At 38.9% G+C, this 17,160-nt stretch overlaps 1 protein-coding gene across 1 annotated transcript; it reads left to right on the top strand.

The window, feature by feature from the left end:
• Positions 1-1,432: 1,432 nt before the first annotated feature.
• hif1ab (hypoxia inducible factor 1 subunit alpha b) lies at positions 1,433-16,966 on the top strand. The gene is made up of 15 exons (XM_055187130.2): positions 1,433-1,757; positions 8,182-8,372; positions 8,729-8,877; positions 8,959-9,043; positions 9,131-9,240; positions 9,598-9,800; positions 11,327-11,433; positions 12,710-12,857; positions 12,984-13,234; positions 13,386-13,600; positions 13,715-13,837; positions 13,917-14,236; positions 15,119-15,227; positions 15,313-15,430; positions 15,517-16,966. The coding sequence occupies exons 1-15, from the start codon at positions 1,726-1,728 to the stop codon at positions 15,669-15,671; spliced, it is 2,316 nt and encodes a 771-aa protein (XP_055043105.2). The 5' UTR covers positions 1,433-1,725; the 3' UTR covers positions 15,672-16,966.
• The last annotated feature ends 194 nt before the right edge of the window (positions 16,967-17,160 follow it).

Below are 17,160 nucleotides of genomic sequence, written 5' to 3'. Positions count from 1 at the left end.
CTGTTAAAAGGTGTTTTGTCTACTGGTCGTTCCTAATTGCCATAATTGTTTTTCCTCATACTCTCCCAGCAGCAACTGGATATTTTCTGAATGACAGAGAGAAAGCATGGGTTTATTTTTAGATCCTTAAAGCACCCTTCACAGCCCACTTTGACATGTGAAAGAGTTTAACACCTGCTAAAGAAACTCCTTTACTTCAAGCTTTGATCAAAGCTGTCAGGTGCTTACGGACCAAAACTCAAGCCATTGTGAACAGCACACTACAACTTGTCAACATGCAACCTTAAATGAAAACTAATCCTCTTTCATTCCTGGTTTAACTGCATTTACTCATTCACACAGACAATGCAAAATATTTTTCTTGGCTCTTTTTGTTTACCTGTGTGCAACCAAATACAACATTTTACATTTTCCTACAAAGCCTGGCCCTCCATGGAAATCAGCTGTCAATGTGAGGCTAAGTGTTTACTTGGTCCTGCCACAACTCTTATTCAAAAAAAGATAAATAAAATAAAAATGGCAAAAAAGACACTTTGATCTAGAAAATCTAGTACAGTGGTTCCCAAACTTTTTCAGCATGCGGCCCCCCTTGTGTACGGTGCATTCCTTCGCGGCCCTCCCAAAGAAAATTTGTGACAAAAACTGTTCTAAAACTCAATATTTTAATAATAAAAAAAAAACATTAAATTATACAAAAAAGTAGTGCTTTTGGTTAGTAGTCTTATTTTTTTAGGTTTAATTACACAGAATTCATGATAAATTAATGTATTATATAAAATGTCATAAAACTGGGCCTCCCCTGGCACCATCTCGCGGCCCCCAGTTTGAAAACCACGGATCTAGTATTTGCTGGTATCAAATAAATATAAACTAGTTAGAAAAAAACTAATGATACACTGGAGATATGACACATTATGTCTGCAGACAACACAATTGTCGATTAAATAGCAGTGTTTACATGAACCGAACATCATATAAAAATAAAGGAATAAAATTGAAATATGAATGAAATTTTTAAACCTAACACACCCCATGAAATTATCTTTTAGCTAAAAAAAACATCAACACCAGTTTTCCTTGTATAACTATAAATTGCTTTACAGTGTTAAAAAGCATTAATACATAAGAAGAGAACATATGAGATAGGATGTTTTGTTTAAGAACGCAAACTTTCATTAACTTTTATACATTTTATTAAATTTGCCTTACATTTAATTTACAAGAATAAAATAAACCTTCCTGGAATTGTTTCAGATGCAAATGTCTTTTTTTACAACAGAAGTAAGATGAATGTACTTCATAAAATCGATAATGATGATTACATCACACTGTTTGATCGATTAACTTGCTAATTTGATTGACATCATCGCCTCTAGAGCGCTACATTGTCGTCCATACATGCGGCTGCTCGCCCCCGTGGCGCCTCGTGAACGCGCTAGCCACATAGCGTAGTGAGCGCAAGCACGGCACGGTTTAACTCTTTTGTATCAAACTCACACAGCGGCGACTGATGCCAGACACATGATTTGACCTTCAGCCACCCAGAGGGGTTTATCTCCAATTCAGACGCATTCAACACAACACATCGGACCCGTATCGGAGCATTTTACCGAGCTTTGTTGTTTTTGATAAACATTTTTATTTGTTACTAAGGTAGCCACGTCCTTCATTTTCTGTCCTCGGCGGCTTGAAAAAACCTAACATACTGAGTGGTTTCACCCAGGAATGGATACTGGAGTTGTCACTGAAAAGAAAAGGTAGGGTTTAACCCATTGTTATAGTATCTTTGTCTAATAAAGTGATGTGGGCGCGATATTCGTTGTGTTTAGTCTAGCACAGAGGCCGAAAGTCTTCATCCCCCTCTCAGATTGAACGCGTCGCCATTTTGTGCCGGATGGCTAACTTAACAACTGAGTGGAAGTTTACAAGCCGCACAAATGCATAAAAATATACAATTTGTGTTTAAATCCGATTTAAATGTGGTTATGTGAGGTGTAATGAGTAATTTTTGTGGTTTTGGGATGTATTTATGAAATTTTAAGTTTGTCACCCGGTGACTGTAAGCTAACACTGTAACCTCATGCATATTATACGTCTCGTGATTTCATGCGTTCTTTGGCGTTAACATGTAAACATAGGACCACTGACATTTTAGAGCCCAAAATACTATATAAACAACTAGATTGTTGTATATGACATATTATTTATAGTTTTATTATCATTTTGTAACATTTATGACATATTTGGATGTTAGTACATAATACACGTTAAGAGATAATGAAATGGTTATTTGTTACATTTTAGCATTTCTAAACGATTTATTGTATTTATGACATGTACTTATATGCACTTTTCTGTTATGTCAATTCAGTGGTCATACTTCTGCATGTCTGTTACAAGTGTAGTTTAAAATGCATAATCTTTGTTTTATATTAGACATTTTTATAAATATTTCTGTTCTTGGTACAGCTGAGTGTTTCTGATTTAATCAATTAGTATAGATCTTGTTGTCTATATGGTGAAAGATCCATTGAATAATCATTTGATAGACCCCCTTCTTGACCCCCAGACCACTTGACCCTGCAGGTGACACCTAACCTGTTGCTCTTGTTTGACACGCTTGTCCCACATATTTATGGATAATGGTCTGGGATCAGTGGATTTTTCCTTTAGAGTGCCTTTATGTTCTTAGAGATGTGTCCGATAAAGTGGATAAAAGCTTAAAAGATGAGGTGGAAATGGTGGTACTAGTATGCCTGGAAAATATTACTTGATTTTCTCTGTGTGGGACTGTGAGTTAATTTTTCAGCATGTAAATGACATTTTAGACTGTGGACTTTACTGTGTAGTTTTAGCAATGCTGTGTGCTTACCTGTATTCAGTAGATCTATATTTCTGTGCCATGCTTTTGTCTGACATGGTTGTTTTGGCTGGAATTCAAATACAAGATGCTACATGTTTTTTTAGATATTGGGCTGCCTTCATCTATTCTCAAATCTTAATCACCTACCCAGCATTGACGTCAGGGCAACTTCCTGCCTGGTCTTGTGGCAAGACTGTTGCAAGAGTGCTATTAGTTCAATATGGATGTTTGGCCTTCTTGCTTTATTTTCCCTTTCTGGAGTGTTTTTAAGCTTCGGGTCAAAGGGATGTCTTGATTCTGTCATTGTATCTCACCAGTGACTTGAATGTGATCCATGTGTGTGAGACTTGAGTGTGATCCATGTAAATCCAATTAGGTTGGACACACCGCTGGGAATCATGTTGTAAAGCAAACCACTACACTGTAGATCTGTGCCAATGTTGTTTGTTGATAATTACTTAACAAACTCTTTTAAGGAGATCAGTAGGGCCTTAAATTTCTAATCCTTTGTGGTATTTCACCGTGTATGTTAGTGTTAGAAGTAGGGCTGTGCAAAAATATCGCTACAGCTAACTATCGTGACAAATTTTCCCATGATAGTGTATCTATATTTCCATCTCTACTGTGCGCCAAACGACCTCCTCCGCCACTGCTGCTGTAGTTGTCGCTGTCCAGTTGTCTGTCACATTCGGCCAATGTCTCAGAAGTTAGCGGGAGTGAGAAAATGGCAGAAAATGTAAAAACACCTGCAGCTTTCAAAGCCGACTTGTGGAAGCACTTACAAATATTCAGCTTTATTTTTTAAATTTTTAATAAAATAAAAAAAATAGTACTGCAACGTATCACAACGTGCAATGCATCGTACCGTGATACATTGTATCGTGATATGTATCGTATCATGAGGCCCTTGCCAATACCCAGCCCAAGTTAGAAGTTTGGTTAAAAGTAGTATTTTTTGTTTTTAGCCTTCCTGAATAAATTATTCCAAATATGCAGTTACGTTAAATTTAACCTTAAATAAAGTAAATATTTGGGGAGGATAATTGATTTGACAGAAATGTGTGACCCTGTCTGTAAAATCCAGACTTAAGTCCCATAATGTGATTACCGTATTTTTCGGTCTATAAGCCGCATTTTTAACTTGGCTGGTGCTGCGTCTTATAGTCAGGTGCGCCTTGTAAGTCAGTATGAATTAATTTGAACAATTTACCGTCTACAGCCTAGAGACTGCCATATGCTGCTTCTGTATTTATGTAATTCAATAGATTCAGTAATGTGGAATGACGACACGCTAGTTGGCTTGTTCGGTTAATTTGGCCTATTCAACCTTCCAGGTAAGTTCTCTATGGTTTATCGTTTAAATAACTGATAATGTAACTTTAACGTACAGACGTCTATTCAGCCTGCTGTTCTGTCTGCTATTGTTTAGTTGAATAACTTGCCTTTTCAGAATAAATGTGTGTTCTGCGGCTTGGATTTTGTGAAATAAATTTTAAAATAAACGCAACGTAGTCCACTGTGACTTATATATGTTATTTCATCTTAATGACGCGAATAATTCGGCTTATACTCCGGTGCGGCTTATAGTCTGGAAAGTACGGTATGAGAGTATGAGATTTCGCTTATTGAATTCACATTTATTTAAATCTTTAAAATGACCATAGTCAGTCAGTATTAAAGATAAAGGTTATATTTTCACAATGTTCTTAACATTGCGTTGTATGATTTTATGTAGAAAACAGTACATCACAAAAACATGACATTTGTCACATTTAACAGATCTAGTATAAAACATCACAATTTATATTTGACCTGTTTAAAAATGAAACCTCTTGTCATTATGAGCTGACACATTTGTTTTGCAAATCTTTAAAGCACAGTACCAGTCTTTCTGTGTTTCCCCTTTCACTTTTCTTTGAAATGAATGCACCATGATGCCTTGTACTCTCTTTACAGTCATAAACCATCTCAAAAGCCTTGTCTTTTCTAAAGACCCCTTTTGTTAAACTGAAAGCACCCAATAATTTAGACATACATGACTGAGCCCTGCACCTAACGTATCTTACGTAGGTGCATCTTGTACCACGCACAGACACAAATAGGTTGAGTGCGTATGTGTGAACATCACTTTTGGAAAGGAGCCTTCCTGTCTTTCTGATGAACAATTTCCTTCTTTATTTGGAGCACACTTTGATTGGAAGCACGGCTGCACTTTGGAAACCATATGTGTGAAGATGCTGTTTTTTCCTGCCAGGACAGAGGGTCGTCTTAACTGTCTTCCTTCTTTTGTTTTGCGTGGCTTTGCTGTTAGACACAATGTTGCCGCCGTATTGTTTTAGCTGCTTTGTCCTTGAAGCTCTTGGATGTGAATAGAGAAAAGGCTAATCATGATCAACCCCTTGGGTCATTTCATTTTACTGGTTTATAGTTATCTTGTGGTAAATAAAAAAGCGTATTTTTAACATCTAATAAATATTATACCATGGGGCTGTTGCATCCTTTATTCTGATTGGTTTAGAAATGTTCCACAGGTTTGCATTATTTTACAATAAATGCACACCTAACCAATCAAATGTCTTAAAATACCACCAGAACAATGTCTGTGGTAATCGTGGTACAAGCGGAAAAAATAACCACCTTGGGTTAGGGCTGCACGATAAATCGCATGCGATACCACGCGCATCACGTCAGTAATGCCGGTTCCTTGATTAGTAGTAAATCGCTATCAGCTGTTTTCAGATGGAGCAGCTTTAACTACACAGAGCCATAGTTCCCTGACAAGCTGGGCCATATCGCATACATATTGCAGGCGAGTACTCGAACGTGGCATCGATGATCGATCACGAAAACGATGATCATGTGGGTTTATTTATTTATTTATTGTGGATATGGCAGCATTTGGATGTCAGGTTAGCGTTACAAGCGCATGTGGTAGTAAAGACTGCGTCTGGAGATGCGTGTTTGACGTCGTGTCGAGATACGCAGACCGGCGTATGACATCAGTAACATTACCATGCGTGATTCAAAAACAAACAGATAATTCCACGCCTGGCGCGCAGCAGGAACCCGCCGATCCGCGCAATGTTTGCCCCGCCCCCAGTTAATCAAGTTCTAGTTCTTCAGACCTATGGATTAATCGAAATGAAAAAATGACATAAATGCACACATCCCTATTACATATAAAAGCAACACGCTGAATAACTAACATTTTGAGTCTCTAGCCTGTGTCACTTAAAATGTAAAGTTTTATTAGACATTTTGGAATATCCAAATAGTTGCCAAGAGTAAGATATTGTTTTGCTAGTTTGTAAGAAATTGCATCACTGCAATGTAACACTCCATTGCAGCAATTTTCGTTTTTGGATAAAACTATATAAAATCACAGCTGATTTACCAGAAACAGTTATGTTTCCATGTTTACCAGACTTTTGTGTTGTATTCCATTGTTATTTTAATGTCAGTAACTGTAGGCTACATTTTTTTGACATTGCTTCATGTTTTAAGCTTTGTGACTTCCATTGAAAAGTGTTTGTTGGTCAGCAGAATTAGTATTGCAACAGATATGCAGCTGTTTTTTTTTTTACCGGAAAGTGTCTTAATTTTACCAGAATGAAGTGAAAGTGTCTTAATTTTACTTTTTTGGCATCTTTTGGTTAATTGTTAAACCAACTTAGTTTATTTGTTTATGGATAGATAGGGACATACATACATTTTTCTACATATACTTTATTAATCCCCTGCTGGGAAATTGATTGAATCATGTTGTAGGTTGTTGCCAAAGTCTTCATTTGTGCAGCGAGCGAAGAACTTAACTGAAGAACAATCTGGGGGAAGATCTCTGTCTGGATATCTGACTAAATAGTCAGAGGTCCCTGGGGTAATTGTTCTTTGGAAACCATAAGATAGAAAGTTTTTTGCAAGAAAGCTTTTAATAGTGACTTTAAAAAGCAAGTGGAAGTGGGGCAGTTAATAGTGGAAGTAGGACAGTAAAAAGTTATGCTTTCGTCAATTTGCATGTACGCCTAGGGCTGTGATGGTTGTCATGATCACCACACCACCACGGTGGTGAATTCCAACCAAAGCCAGTGTGCATGTCTCAAACTATGAAAAATAAAAAGTACAGTCTCGCCCAGCAAGATGTTTTTAGTCCTTGTGAACGCAAACTGTCAGCAGACACAATCTGCACATGCGCTCACAAACACACATTTTATAACCACTGTGGTGAATTTGGTGCTTTACCATCGCGGTGGTAAAATTCTGCCCTATCTAAGCCCTACATAAACGGCATTGATGAATCGTTTATCCCCAATTATGATTTTGCATTTTAACTCTTTTCCTGCTATTAACGAGTTCTCTCTTCAATAAAGAGAAAGTGTTCCCTGCCAATGACAAGTTTTTTGGGCTATCCATATTATTCACTAGGTGCCGCTCTTACCTTTATAGCTTATAGAACACCGTTTTTGGATCAGTGGATGCTTCATTGTATGTTTTGATCATCGTTCTGAATCTGATCTCCAACGAAAGTACTTTTTCAAAAATGCAATTATCTATACTATATTCTATTAGATCTATTATCTATAAAGTTATTTTTGGTGTTTTTGTGATAAAACAAGGTGATAAAAACAAATGAATATAAGATAAAACGTTTTTGTTTTGAAAGCAATTTTAATTTGATATGTTGTATGTTTATATTTTTAAAGAAGATATTCTGCAATACATTAAACTGTTCCTGTTGTGCAAACCACACATTTATTTGGCAATTTAAAAAAAAAACACTGGTATGGAAGAGTGAAAGATTTCTGGCCAGAAACATAACTCAGTTAACAGTTTCAGGGCAAACACCAAGTAGTATAGTTTAGTAAAACAAGCATCTTAAAGCTTTCTGGTTTTATGTATTAACTTAAACATTGTCTGCATTTGAAAGCATAATAAAGCGAACTGCTGATCCGTTGTTGTATTTGCAGTATATTTATAGCTTGTATATACTATATTTATATTTATAGTGTCTAAAATGATGTTCTTTCAATATGCCAAAAGGTTTATGAGAGGATTTGTGAACAACTGTTTGAAACCCCGACATTTACTACACTTGGATAAGCTCCAAAAGTTGTCACGTTATCTGTCCTGCCTCCCACACACACACAGTCATGTGGCACACCCCATTTACCAGCCAGTTACAGTACTAGCCTCTTAGTAGTAACTAATGACACTGTGAGCTTCGATGCCATGCAGATATTTTAAACTTGACCTTGCTGCAGCCTGCACCGCACACAGTGCCTTTAAAACTAATGCCACAATCTTCGTTCTTATCTTTTCAGGGTGAGCTCGGAGCGCAGGAAGGAGAAGTCTAGGGATGCGGCCCGATGTCGCAGGGGAAAGGAGTCTGAAGTGTTCTACGAGCTAGCGCACGAACTCCCCCTGCCACACAATGTCACCACCCACCTGGACAAAGCCTCCATCATGAGGCTGACCATCAGCTATCTGCGCATGAGGAAGCTGTTCAGCTCTGGTCAGTTTCCACCAGACATTGGTATTCAAATCTTACCTAGTATTTCCTAGATATGCAAAGTTCAGTACGGCACTAACAAAAGCCACCTGAGCTCTCACTAGTGATTATGTAAATATTGAGCCTTGCAAATCAAGCCAGAATGCAAAGACAACAGCACTTATTTTGAGGTTACGTCATGGCATATAGCAGTGTAGTGACCTTAAAAACCACAAATGTGACATTGTGGGTGAAAACAGTGATGGGCACTGTTGTACTCACCACATCCAGCTATTAAGTACCCTGGGAAGACTTGCTGTGTTTTGGACCTTTCTGCCCTTGTTTATTAGATTGTTTACGGATATTGTTTGTCTGTGCAGATGATGAGACTAATAAGGAGAACGAGAAGGAAAGTCAGCTCAACCCGTTTTACTTGAAGGCCCTGGAGGGTTTCCTCATGGTCCTCTCTGACGATGGAGATATGGTTTATCTCTCTGAGAATGTCAGCAAGAGCATGGGCCTCACACAGGTAGCCAGATACTTGCATTATTTTGGAATTAAAATGCCTTTGATTGATGTGTCTAATTATTTTGGCTTTGTTTTCTTTTAGTTCGATCTGACCGGTCACAGCATCTTTGACTTTTCACACCCATGTGACCAGGAGGAGTTAAGAGAGGTGCTGGTCCACCGGACTGGTGAGTTGGCTACTCTTTTATCCATTATTACAGCAGATAATAGCGATTTTATACCATTGTAATGACTGAGATTTCCCCTTGTTTTAGGATCCAAAAAATCCAAGGAGCAAAACACAGAGCGAAGCTTCTTCCTCCGAATGAAGTGTACGCTCACAAGCAGAGGACGCACTGTCAATGTCAAATCAGCTACATGGAAGGTGAGACAGAGCTTGAATACCTAAGCAGTTTGCTGTGAGTCATTCAGCGTTCGTCATGTGGCGAACTCAGGACAGTCAGTGAATAATAAACTGGATTATTTTGACAATGGAGCAGAGCACCTAATGAAACAGGCACGTTTTTGTGTCCAAGTTGTGTCACTAATCCAGCGCTCGTGGATAAATTCCCATCTGCCACATCCCTCCTGTTCGCATAGCATCTATAGATGTAAAAGCAGATTGGATATTTTATGGCTTTACTAAAGAATGAACAGATATGCTTTGGTAGGTAATAGAAGTACAAGAGCTAATGGATCACAGAGGTAATGTGATTCTTAACCAACATCTCTCTGGCTCCAGGTTCTCCACTGCACAGGACACATCCGCGTGCAGGAGCACAGTGACACTTCTGGTGAATGTGGCTTTAAAGAACCTCCACTGACCTACCTTGTGCTCATCTGTGAACCCATTCCTCATCCCTCAAACATTGAGGTTCCTCTGGACAGCAAGACTTTTCTCAGCCGTCACACTCTGGACATGAAGTTCTCATATTGTGATGAGAGGTTAGTAAGGACACATGATACCCTCTTATTAACAACAGACATGTTCTCAATATTTATTAGACGGAAAATGATAGCAGAAAATACCAGACAGCTTAAAAATACTGAACAGCATTAAATATATGTAAACAAATATTAATTAATATTTGACACCAAAGTTTTCAATTATTTATATATATATATATATATATATTTGGGGGTTCCCTAATAGGAATATATACCTGAAATTAATGTTTTGTTTGTTTACAACAATAAAAGCAATGCTGCAGAACTGGTCTACCACACCAAAGTAAAATGGCCTGTTTTTATCCTTACAAATGCTACATTAGCACCACCTTCTGGTAGAAACCAGAAGTGCCCATTCAGTTTCAATCTTATGATTGCATTCGACTAATAGAGGGTATGCATTGACGTCACTTTTCCACATGACCATGCAAGAGCTCGCCTGGTTGAGTGGCAAAGCGTGCAAAAAATGGCTGGTTTTCATAGAGGCTGCTGCGAAAATGCCAGTAAAACTGACTATTATCAGCCTAAATTAAATTTAGTTGGACTTCAAAGCAGAGGTGGACAATACTTAGTTACATTAGTTACATTTTCCAAGCATCTGTGCTTTATTAGGGTGTTTGTATTGGAAAAATTGTACTTTACTACATTCTTAAGCATATAATCATACTGTGTATTCTTTAAAGGCGGAGTCCACGATGTTTGAAAGCCAATGTTGATATTTGAAATCACCCAAATAAACACGCCCCTACCCCAATAGAATCTGGACCTTCTGTTGATAGACCCGCCCCACACATACGCAACCCGGCATTTGATTTGATTTGATTGGCTATAAGTGTGTTTTGTTAGTCGGCCCGTCTCCTTTTCCCACGCGTTTTTCATACATTATGGACTCCGCCTTTAATATTGCATATTAAAATTTACCTAATTACATTTAAATTGTGTACTTTTACTTGAGTAAAAGTACATTCATGTACATAATATTAAATGTAAAACAAAAACGTATTATTTATGAAATGTAATAGATAAAAAATTATGATAATATGCTTTGGAATGTATGTTTTCCAAAGAAAAACACGGATTTAATACAAATACTTGAAAAATACTTTTAAGTAGAAAGTAAAAACTCTGCTTGATAGTGACCCTAGCAACTTATCAACCCACCTGTGGTCTGTGGACTTTGGAATGAACGATCAATTTACTTCTCCTTTCGTTGTTTTTGTCAGTCTGTAAAACGAAATGATAGCTACAAATTCTTGTTAATCTGTTAGTACAGTCTATCGCACAACAGCTTTTTCCCATTTCTACCTGTTTTCACCGTGTTTTCGCCAATGTCACGCTGTACCCAAATGCTGCCGCTCTGTCTTTTGCCACTCAGTGGGCGTAACCGCAGTCCCTCTTGCCGATGGTGACATTGTGTGCATACCCTCTATTCAGCGTCTATATCCCATGAAGACTTCAGGATTCGTCAGCTGGTAGTTGTTGTGCACGTAGCTAAACTCAATCTCTGTATTTTTCTTTTGCAGGATCACAGAGCTTATGGGATATGAGCCAGATGATCTGCTCAACAGGTCTGTGTATGAGTACTATCATGCACTTGATTCAGACCACCTCACCAAGACGCATCACAACTGTGAGTATTCGGACATAGGTTGTGCATATGTAGGGCCCTATAATTTCCGCGATCACGGAATCGCGGACGGAATCGCGGAATTGGCTAATTAACACGGAATCTAGTATTAACGCGGAATTTTGCGGAATTTTACATATTTTGAATAAAATTATGTTTTTGTGTTGGAGACGAACGTATGTCTGGGGGAAATGCAGACCGGGGTAAGTAAATCTGGGCGACACGCCCCCTCCCGTCGTTTCAGACCTCCTCCAAAACACTGAAACCATGGCGAAGCGGCTCTCCACGACTCTGCTTTCGTCAGCGAAAAAATTAAGAAATTCGACGAAAGGGCTTAGTTCCGAGCAGGTCTCACATGACTTTTATGTGACCGGAGAACTGTTATTTTGGAAGTTTAGTCAACACTCTGTTCACGGTGAGCGCAAAGATACATGCACTCTCTCATCCATGTCTGTCTCACTGTACCTCTCACGGTCACGCGCTCACGCATCTGTCCGAAGTGCGAACACAAATCCTCATGTATTTGTTCAGTTTTATGCATTTCAAGTGAGCTGAGGCAAACTAACTATCCCTCGCATTTAAAATATAATCATCTGCATCATGGCGCCGCTCTCTGTCTCTCTTTCGCTCGCACGTGCAATGAGCTGCGTGCTCATGTTGTCCTAAGTCAGATCACTATCCTGTGTATGTTTGTAAAGTTATATGCATTTCAAGCGATTGTGTATAAAATATGGATCGCGATCCGCTGGATTGATGTGTTTAAGGCACTTCTGAAGGCACCACTGCTTTGACACCTTGTTGTAGCCTCCTGCAACAACACTAAAAAACAATGCATTGAATTGAGTTGTGTGTATGTGCGTGTGTAAATGCATCTTTTATAGTCATTAAGTAATTCTGTTATCCAGTTTTTCCCCCAAATCATTTACATTTTAATCATTAACATTAAAGGCACACTCTTTTTATGACTAAAATAAAAGTAAAGGGTAAAAAATATAATTGCCAAAAATTAAAACGGATAAAACGGAATTTGCAAAAATTAAAATGGAGAAAACGGAATTTGGGAAAAAATAAAACGGAATTTGAGAAAAAATAAAACAGATTTTATAGGGCCCTACATATGCTATATATACAGAATGTACTGAAAGTTTCACTTTAAGCTTGTTTTGGTCAAATAATCATTATGCAGAATTGCCCGAAAGAAATCTAGTTATTTCAGAACGCTTCTGAATTCTTATTCAAGATGATTTATTTTAACCCGGTGCTATTTGTGCCTTCCTAGTGTTTGCAAAAGGCCAGGCTACCACAGGCCAGTACCGCATGCTGGCTAAAAAAGGCGGTTACGTGTGGGTGGAGACTCAGGCCACCGTCATCTACAGCCCTAAGAATAACCAACCACAGTGCATTGTGTGTGTCAACTACGTTCTCAGGTACAGATCTCAGGCGTGGACCTTTGGGATGAATGTGACATTTGGCCTCTAAAGTTTCTTGGTGTGTATATATAGAAATATTCCCACAGAATTGTGACCGTAAATCTCACTTTTTGTTTTTTCTAGTGGCATTGTGGAAGGGGATGTTGTCCTGTCCCTGCAGCAGACCAAGACCGAGGATGTGGAAAAAGAGAGCAAAGAAGTGGAACATTTAGCGTCTGAGGTGAATGTGCTCACACTTTTCAAGTCTGAGGATGACAAAAGCTCAATGAAAGGCTCTCAACCGTATGACGAGCTGAAAGAGGACCCCGAGGCCCTCACCCTATTGGCACCTGCCGCAGGAGACACCATCATCGCTTTGGACTTCAGCAACCCAGGTTTGAACTTATCCACACACTACACCATGAGAGATGCTTGCTGGTGAATAGTTATAATGTAGTGATTATGCTTTGCTTGCATGCTTTTGCTTCCAAATTAAATGCTTAGGGTTACAGTCTATAATAATAAACTGTATTTAACTCTCTTTAGACTCTGACATGCAATTGCTCAAGGAGGTGCCGCTCTACAATGATGTCATGCTGCCCTCCAGCAGCGAGAAGCTGCCTCTTACTCTGTCTCCTTTGACCCCAACTGAGTCCACACCAGCTCTGAGTAAACTGGAGACTGAAGCAGAGGACTTTCCTTACCGCGTGGCAACCAACTCCACCAACACACCCACCACATCTGGACTCTGCTCCCCTGGGGTAAAAACTGTTACTTAATTCTACTTTTCGATGGTTGGTGGGCTCCTAAGTAGAAGACTGTAGGAGCATGCATATTTTTCCATTATTAATAGTTCATTTTTAAATCTTTTTCAGCCCAATAGCCCTATAGATTACTGCTTTCAAGTGGACTCCGACATCAGTTCTGAATTCAAACTGGATCTGGTTGAGAAACTATTTGCTATCGATACAGAGGCAAAGACCCCATTTAGCAACCAGGTAATCCTTAATCAGTACCTGCCTGTGCTTGTTCATGCATTGTTGTGGTGCTATAAACTTTCTTTATTTTGAAATCCAGGACATGGAAGATCTTGACTTGGAGATGCTAGCTCCATACATCCCAATGGATGATGACTTTCAACTGCGTATCCCATCTCCTCTGGATCCGATCCCCTCCGGCCTTCACTCGGTGCTGGCCATGAACTCTTTGTTCCAACCTTTGCCCACACCTGGATCTCCAGCGTCTGCCTCCAGCAGTCCAGCGAAGCAGGAGGCATCGTCACGGGCCCCTTCACCCCTGCATCTACTGCAGGAGGTGTGCAGTGCCCCCGTCTCACCTTTCAGTGGTAGTCGTGACGCTTCCCCGGCACGTTCTTCAACCCCACAGCTGAACAACAGGTACAGCTTCTTTCTGTTGTCACTATTTACCATGTACTTAATCTCAGTTAGTGCAAGTATCGGATAGTATAAGCTGTAATCTTATTACTTGAGTAAATTATAAACAGGGTTCCCACAGGTCCTTGAAAGTTTGTGAATCATGCCCTGGGAAGTTTTTGAAAATCTACATACATAGATACAGGTCATTGAAAGTGCTTGAATCTATTTTATGCAAGAAGTTTTCTGGAAAAAAATCCATATTATTCCCTGTGTAGTGTAGGATAATATCATAAAATTCTAGACTTTTTAAGCACACGTGCTAAACCGTTCGCTTTACATGCTTATATCTTCTGTATGCAAATGTTAATTCATACCAACATTTTTTGCATAGTTGTGTTTGACACATGAAAACGTCTCGGGTTACGTATGTAACTGTTGTTCCCTGAGAAGGGAACGAGGAGACGCTGCATCTCCCTTGCCATACTTCCTGCTTCCCTGTAACGCCATCTTAGGCAATATTTCAGATAGCGATAAACTTCCTGGCTCCCGCGTCACCCTGTCTTTGTCGTTAAGCCTCACCATTGGTTGAATTTGATATACACATTCAGACGCACTTACTCCTGGAGGCGTCCCCAAAGTGTCACCGCAGTGACGCAGCGCGAGTTCCCTCAAAAGGGAACTGTTAAAATGTATCTCAAAAGATAACACGATGTAACCTTGCTCTCACTTGAAATGTGTCCCCACATTTAGTCCTTGAATTTGAGGATTGTGTTGGACCTGAAAGTCCTTGAAAGGTAGTTAGAAGTTAACTAAGGTGTGGGAACCTTGTATAAAGACCTTGTTTTAGATAACGATATTCAAAGATGCATATTTTGTAAATTGCCTGTTTTTCCCATTTCCTAGAATGGCTGTTGGTGACAAAGAGCTGTCTCCAAAGATGTTGGCCATTCAGAACACCCAACGGAAAAGAAAGCTGGAAGAGGTGACGTCGCTTTCTGAAGCTGTTGGACTGGTTAGTCTTATATTATATTCGATTTTGTGTGAAAACTTAAGGGATAATATCCACAATCTAACATTCTTCTTACAATATCTTCCAGGGTGCTTTGCTTCAGAGTGTGGACAGTGCTATTGAGCCTGGTAAGAGGGCAAAGGTTGTAGAGGTTAAAGGATCAGGTGTGCTTGGAGGAAATAAAACCATTCTCATACTGCCCTCTGGTGAGTAAAGAGGCCATTGTCACCACTGTGTATTTAAACTTTATTTTAAGTAACATGCTCATTTCTTTGACTGTCTGATATTGCAGAAATGGCCAGTCGTCTGTTGTCCAGCTCTTATGAGAGCAGCCGCAGCCTGCCTCAGCTAACACGCTATGACTGTGAGGTCAACGCTCCTGTCCAGGACCGTCATCATCTGCTCCAGGGAGAGGAACTCCTGCGTGCTCTGGACCAAGTTAACTGAGCTCTTCTGTATTTAGAAATTCCAGACACTGCATCCCCTTCTCTGCCCTTTGACCTTGATCCCTTAAATCTTCCCGTCTTCATTATCTCTTTATTCCACACACTGCCCCGTTTGATAATATTATCTATAAACCCAAGTGTTTTAAAAAAAAATGTACTACCTGCACCTTCTTTTGATTTTACTGGGCTTCTTTCCCATCAGTGATGTGAAGAGTCCAGAAAACATGACCGTGTGTAAAAGGCGGTCTCTCCCTTGCAGTAAAGACAGAGGAGTGTAATATACTGAAGGAGGGTTATTGTGAAATGTGTACCGGATGACATAACATAATAGATGTAAATGTGCATACCTGTATGATCCCTCGCACGCCCTCCGGATTCCCGAATTTAACCTTAAAAAAAAAAAAAACTGTGCTATTGATCGCCCCCCTTAAGCAGTGTGTATTGTAGCTACAGTCGCACAATATTCTATTTTCTTATAATGAATACCAGCAGTCCATGCAATATACGATACCATTTTTACAAATATGTACTTTTATTGAAAGTTTGAACATTTATTTTCCTTTTGTCATTTCTCGTCTCCTGAGTTGTGTTTTGTAACGGTTACATGAGCTCGGTGCTTAAACGCAATTGGGTTTTCGTGAGTTCGTGTTGCTTTTCATTGCAGTAGGACATGTTTGCTTGCTTGCATAATTTTTCAGTTTCATCTTGAACAGCACAAGTGGATTATCAGAGCCATTTAAAAGTAATGATCGAGAATGTGTGCAAAAAGGGAATTCAAAATCATTTGGTATTTTGTGGTGTTCTCATAATGGTTTTTATCTCAAAGAGCGTAAACCAGATTTATAGTTTAATTATGCAATAGATTTTTATATTTTTAGTGGTCATGTTTATCTGTTTGGTTATCTACATAGTAGATGCTTGGTAATTCATGCTTGTGAGAAGTTTAGCTAGCAAGTCAATTTGTCTGATTTATAAACTGTTTTAGATCATGCAAAGCCGATGTATCATTCATTCAAGTTTTACAAGTATTTATAATGGCATTAGAACACAAAAGCTTAGGTTAAATAAAACAACTTTTTTCACTTTTAGACAAAAGTCAACTTTCATTCATATTGACGTTGTCCTGCAAATTTGCTGAGCTTTTTTCTTGTTTATTAATTGAAAAAACATTTTATTTTGTTGTTACGGTAATCTTCTGTTTATTCATCTCTGCAGTCTCCAGTATTCACCTTTATTCTCTTAACACTAAATGTATTGTTTATTGCATAATCAGTAAAAAGACAATTGTGGACCAGATTTTTGTGATTTATTTTTTATTACACGCCTTTGATAAAGATAATTTGATGCAAATGAATTTTATTTTAATAGATACTGCTCGGAATTTAACAGAGCTACAGTATCGTCAACATGACGCGGCGCTGCGTAGACCGTTCACCATTGACACCAAAGTATCGCGAGAACGATTCGAAATCTGTGTTCGCGATAATGTG

Source organism: Misgurnus anguillicaudatus, chromosome 18 (assembly GCF_027580225.2).
Source record: "Misgurnus anguillicaudatus chromosome 18, ASM2758022v2, whole genome shotgun sequence".
Classification (NCBI taxonomy): Eukaryota; Metazoa; Chordata; class Actinopteri; order Cypriniformes; family Cobitidae; genus Misgurnus; species Misgurnus anguillicaudatus.
The sequence above is the reverse complement of the archived record's forward strand: the minus strand, read 5'-3'. Positions and strand labels throughout refer to the sequence as shown.

Bases quoted from the DNA above. Each gene is read 5' to 3' on its own strand.
- hif1ab (XM_055187130.2), top strand. From the start codon at position 1,726: ATGGATACTGGAGTTGTCACTGAAAAGAAAAG. The intron at 9,241-9,597 runs GTGAGACAGAGC...CTCTGGCTCCAG, and splicing joins TCAAATCAGCTACATGGAAG to GTTCTCCACTGCACAGGACA. The intron at 9,801-11,326 runs GTTAGTAAGGAC...TTTCTTTTGCAG, and splicing joins TTCTCATATTGTGATGAGAG to GATCACAGAGCTTATGGGAT.